The sequence below is a fragment of the Zychaea mexicana genome, assembly GCF_025766255.1.
Source record: "Zychaea mexicana strain RSA 1403 chromosome Unknown BDB00scaffold_145, whole genome shotgun sequence".
NCBI classification, from domain to species: domain Eukaryota; kingdom Fungi; phylum Mucoromycota; class Mucoromycetes; order Mucorales; family Lichtheimiaceae; genus Zychaea; species Zychaea mexicana.
In genome coordinates, this window is record NW_026516808.1 from 83,867 (window position 1) to 85,858 (window position 1,992).

At 39.5% G+C, this 1,992-nt stretch overlaps 1 protein-coding gene across 1 annotated transcript; it reads left to right on the forward strand.

Moving 5' to 3' along the window:
• Positions 1 to 1,054: 1,054 nt before the first annotated feature.
• BDB00DRAFT_751183 (uncharacterized protein) lies at positions 1,055 to 1,510 on the forward strand (the record flags this gene model as incomplete). The annotated part of the gene is made up of 1 exon (XM_053118621.1): positions 1,055 to 1,510. A coding segment is annotated over one exon (456 nt), but the record flags the coding sequence as incomplete, so codon positions are not given.
• Positions 1,511 to 1,992: the final 482 nt, after the last annotated feature.

A 1,992-nucleotide genomic window follows, 5' to 3' on the forward strand; every position in this document is an offset into this window, starting at 1 on the left:
CCAGTAGGTATTTTTTAGTTCACTTCGTTGCACACTCCATTCCCAGGGTTTGTCTTTGACAAAGACTAGAAGAGAGAAGAAGAAGAGGAGTGATAATATTTTTATAATTAAAGTTTAATAAACTTTTATTTTTATAATCAATATGGGTACAGTATCTCATTTTTTTTATGATACAAATAACACAACAATACATTGATTTTTCTGATATTAAATGATAAAAAAGAAAACATTTAATTTAGATACAAAAAAATATTTATTTTTATTAAAAACAATTATATTTTTGTAAATATTAAGGTAATGAAGTACCCACAAATAAAGAAATGGAAGAACAAAACTCTCCTATTTTTATGGGTCCAATCCCAGACTTTATTGAAAATGACAGTCAAAATTGATCCTCTTTTTTTTTTTTATCTTTGAACCTACTTTTATATTTTATACTTCTTTTTTTTCCGTGGCGTGAAGTTACCTCTTTACGATGGTGTCGGGTGAAAAGAGAGGACAAGCATAAGCTGAATGCTCCAGTAAGAAAACTAAGATCGACTTACCAAAAGATGTAGATTGGTGCATTTCTTCTGGAACGTCATTGTCTTTCAAGGTGTTTGTTGAAAAGTTTGAGCCATTGGATAGACGGTTGGTAGAACAGCGCTTCACAAACATCACCACCAACTCCAAGTATTTCAATTCTGGTACTTCCAAGATCATAATGACGAATTCCAAGACCTGGACTAACTCAGCTGATTATCTGATCTTCTGGTCAAAACGTATGCCAAAAAACAACATGAACAAGATCGTTCTTGGAATAGACGAAGTCATTGACAAGGTAGCCACACGACGTACTGATTTAGTGAGGCAGCTTGTCATGAACAATCCCACCAATCAAGGTGCTATGGTCGAAGATGATGCTGTGACCGAAGATGATTCTGTAACCGAAGATGATGCTGTAACCGAAGACGATGCTGTAACCGAAGACGATGCTGTAACCGAAGACGATGCTGTAGCCGAAGATGATGCTGTGGCCGACGATGATGCTGTTACCGATGATGCCACTGTCCACGAAGATGCTGAAACAACACCTGTCATATCAACATCCACAAGTAATAATGATGAATGGCTCTTCAATAGGGTCAATATTAGCATGCTGTTTTGCCAATATCAGGTTGCTGTACGATCCTTAGTTCTGAAGCACAGTCCCCTCCCTCCAGAGGATTATTGCAATGAGATCGCATCCCTTTTCAACGTGTTTATCCTGAATGCCAGCCAACATAGTGACATTGCAACCAAGGTGTTTGGCGATCGTCTGCTTAACGACTTAACTGCCTCTTTGCGTGCATCTTCTATGGATTACTCGATGGATCTGCCGGATCAGGTCTACATAACTTTTGCCTCAATGTTTGCCAATCTGGCCATGGGCAGTGCGACCTGTGACGATACCATTGTAAGACTCATTGTAGAAGGTACTGGTTTGGATTATAGACCACGCCGTCTTTTACGAGGCATTGCGAACCTGTAAGTGACCAAGAAATATGTTGAAATCGTAACAAATGATATACATTTATTTCACCTGTAGCATACAAAAATTACCATCGACACCGGTGAATGTTAAAAACATAAGTGAAACCACCTTGTGGAGTACCTATTTTGATCCTATCCTCTCGACACTGCTGTCTGACCCTGATCGAAATATGCACTTGCAATGGAGCAACTCGGCGCCAACTGAACGCGGAAGTGCTCGCCCCGATGCTGCCATTTACCATAAGTAGCAAGGATCCTTTGTGGGCTCCAGAGGGCATGGGGAGGCAAAACCAGAAGGTACCTCAACGCACGACATTTCAGTCGACTTCTTAAGACTGGCAGTGTTTTACAAAAACTCCATTGATGTTTCCTTACTGGACTCCACCCTTGCTTTTCAGATTAACAGTAAATTTGACACCATTTACTCCCTTTTTATTGGATGTCTTACCACTTGCTTTTTATTTCGCTAGATTTCACCAT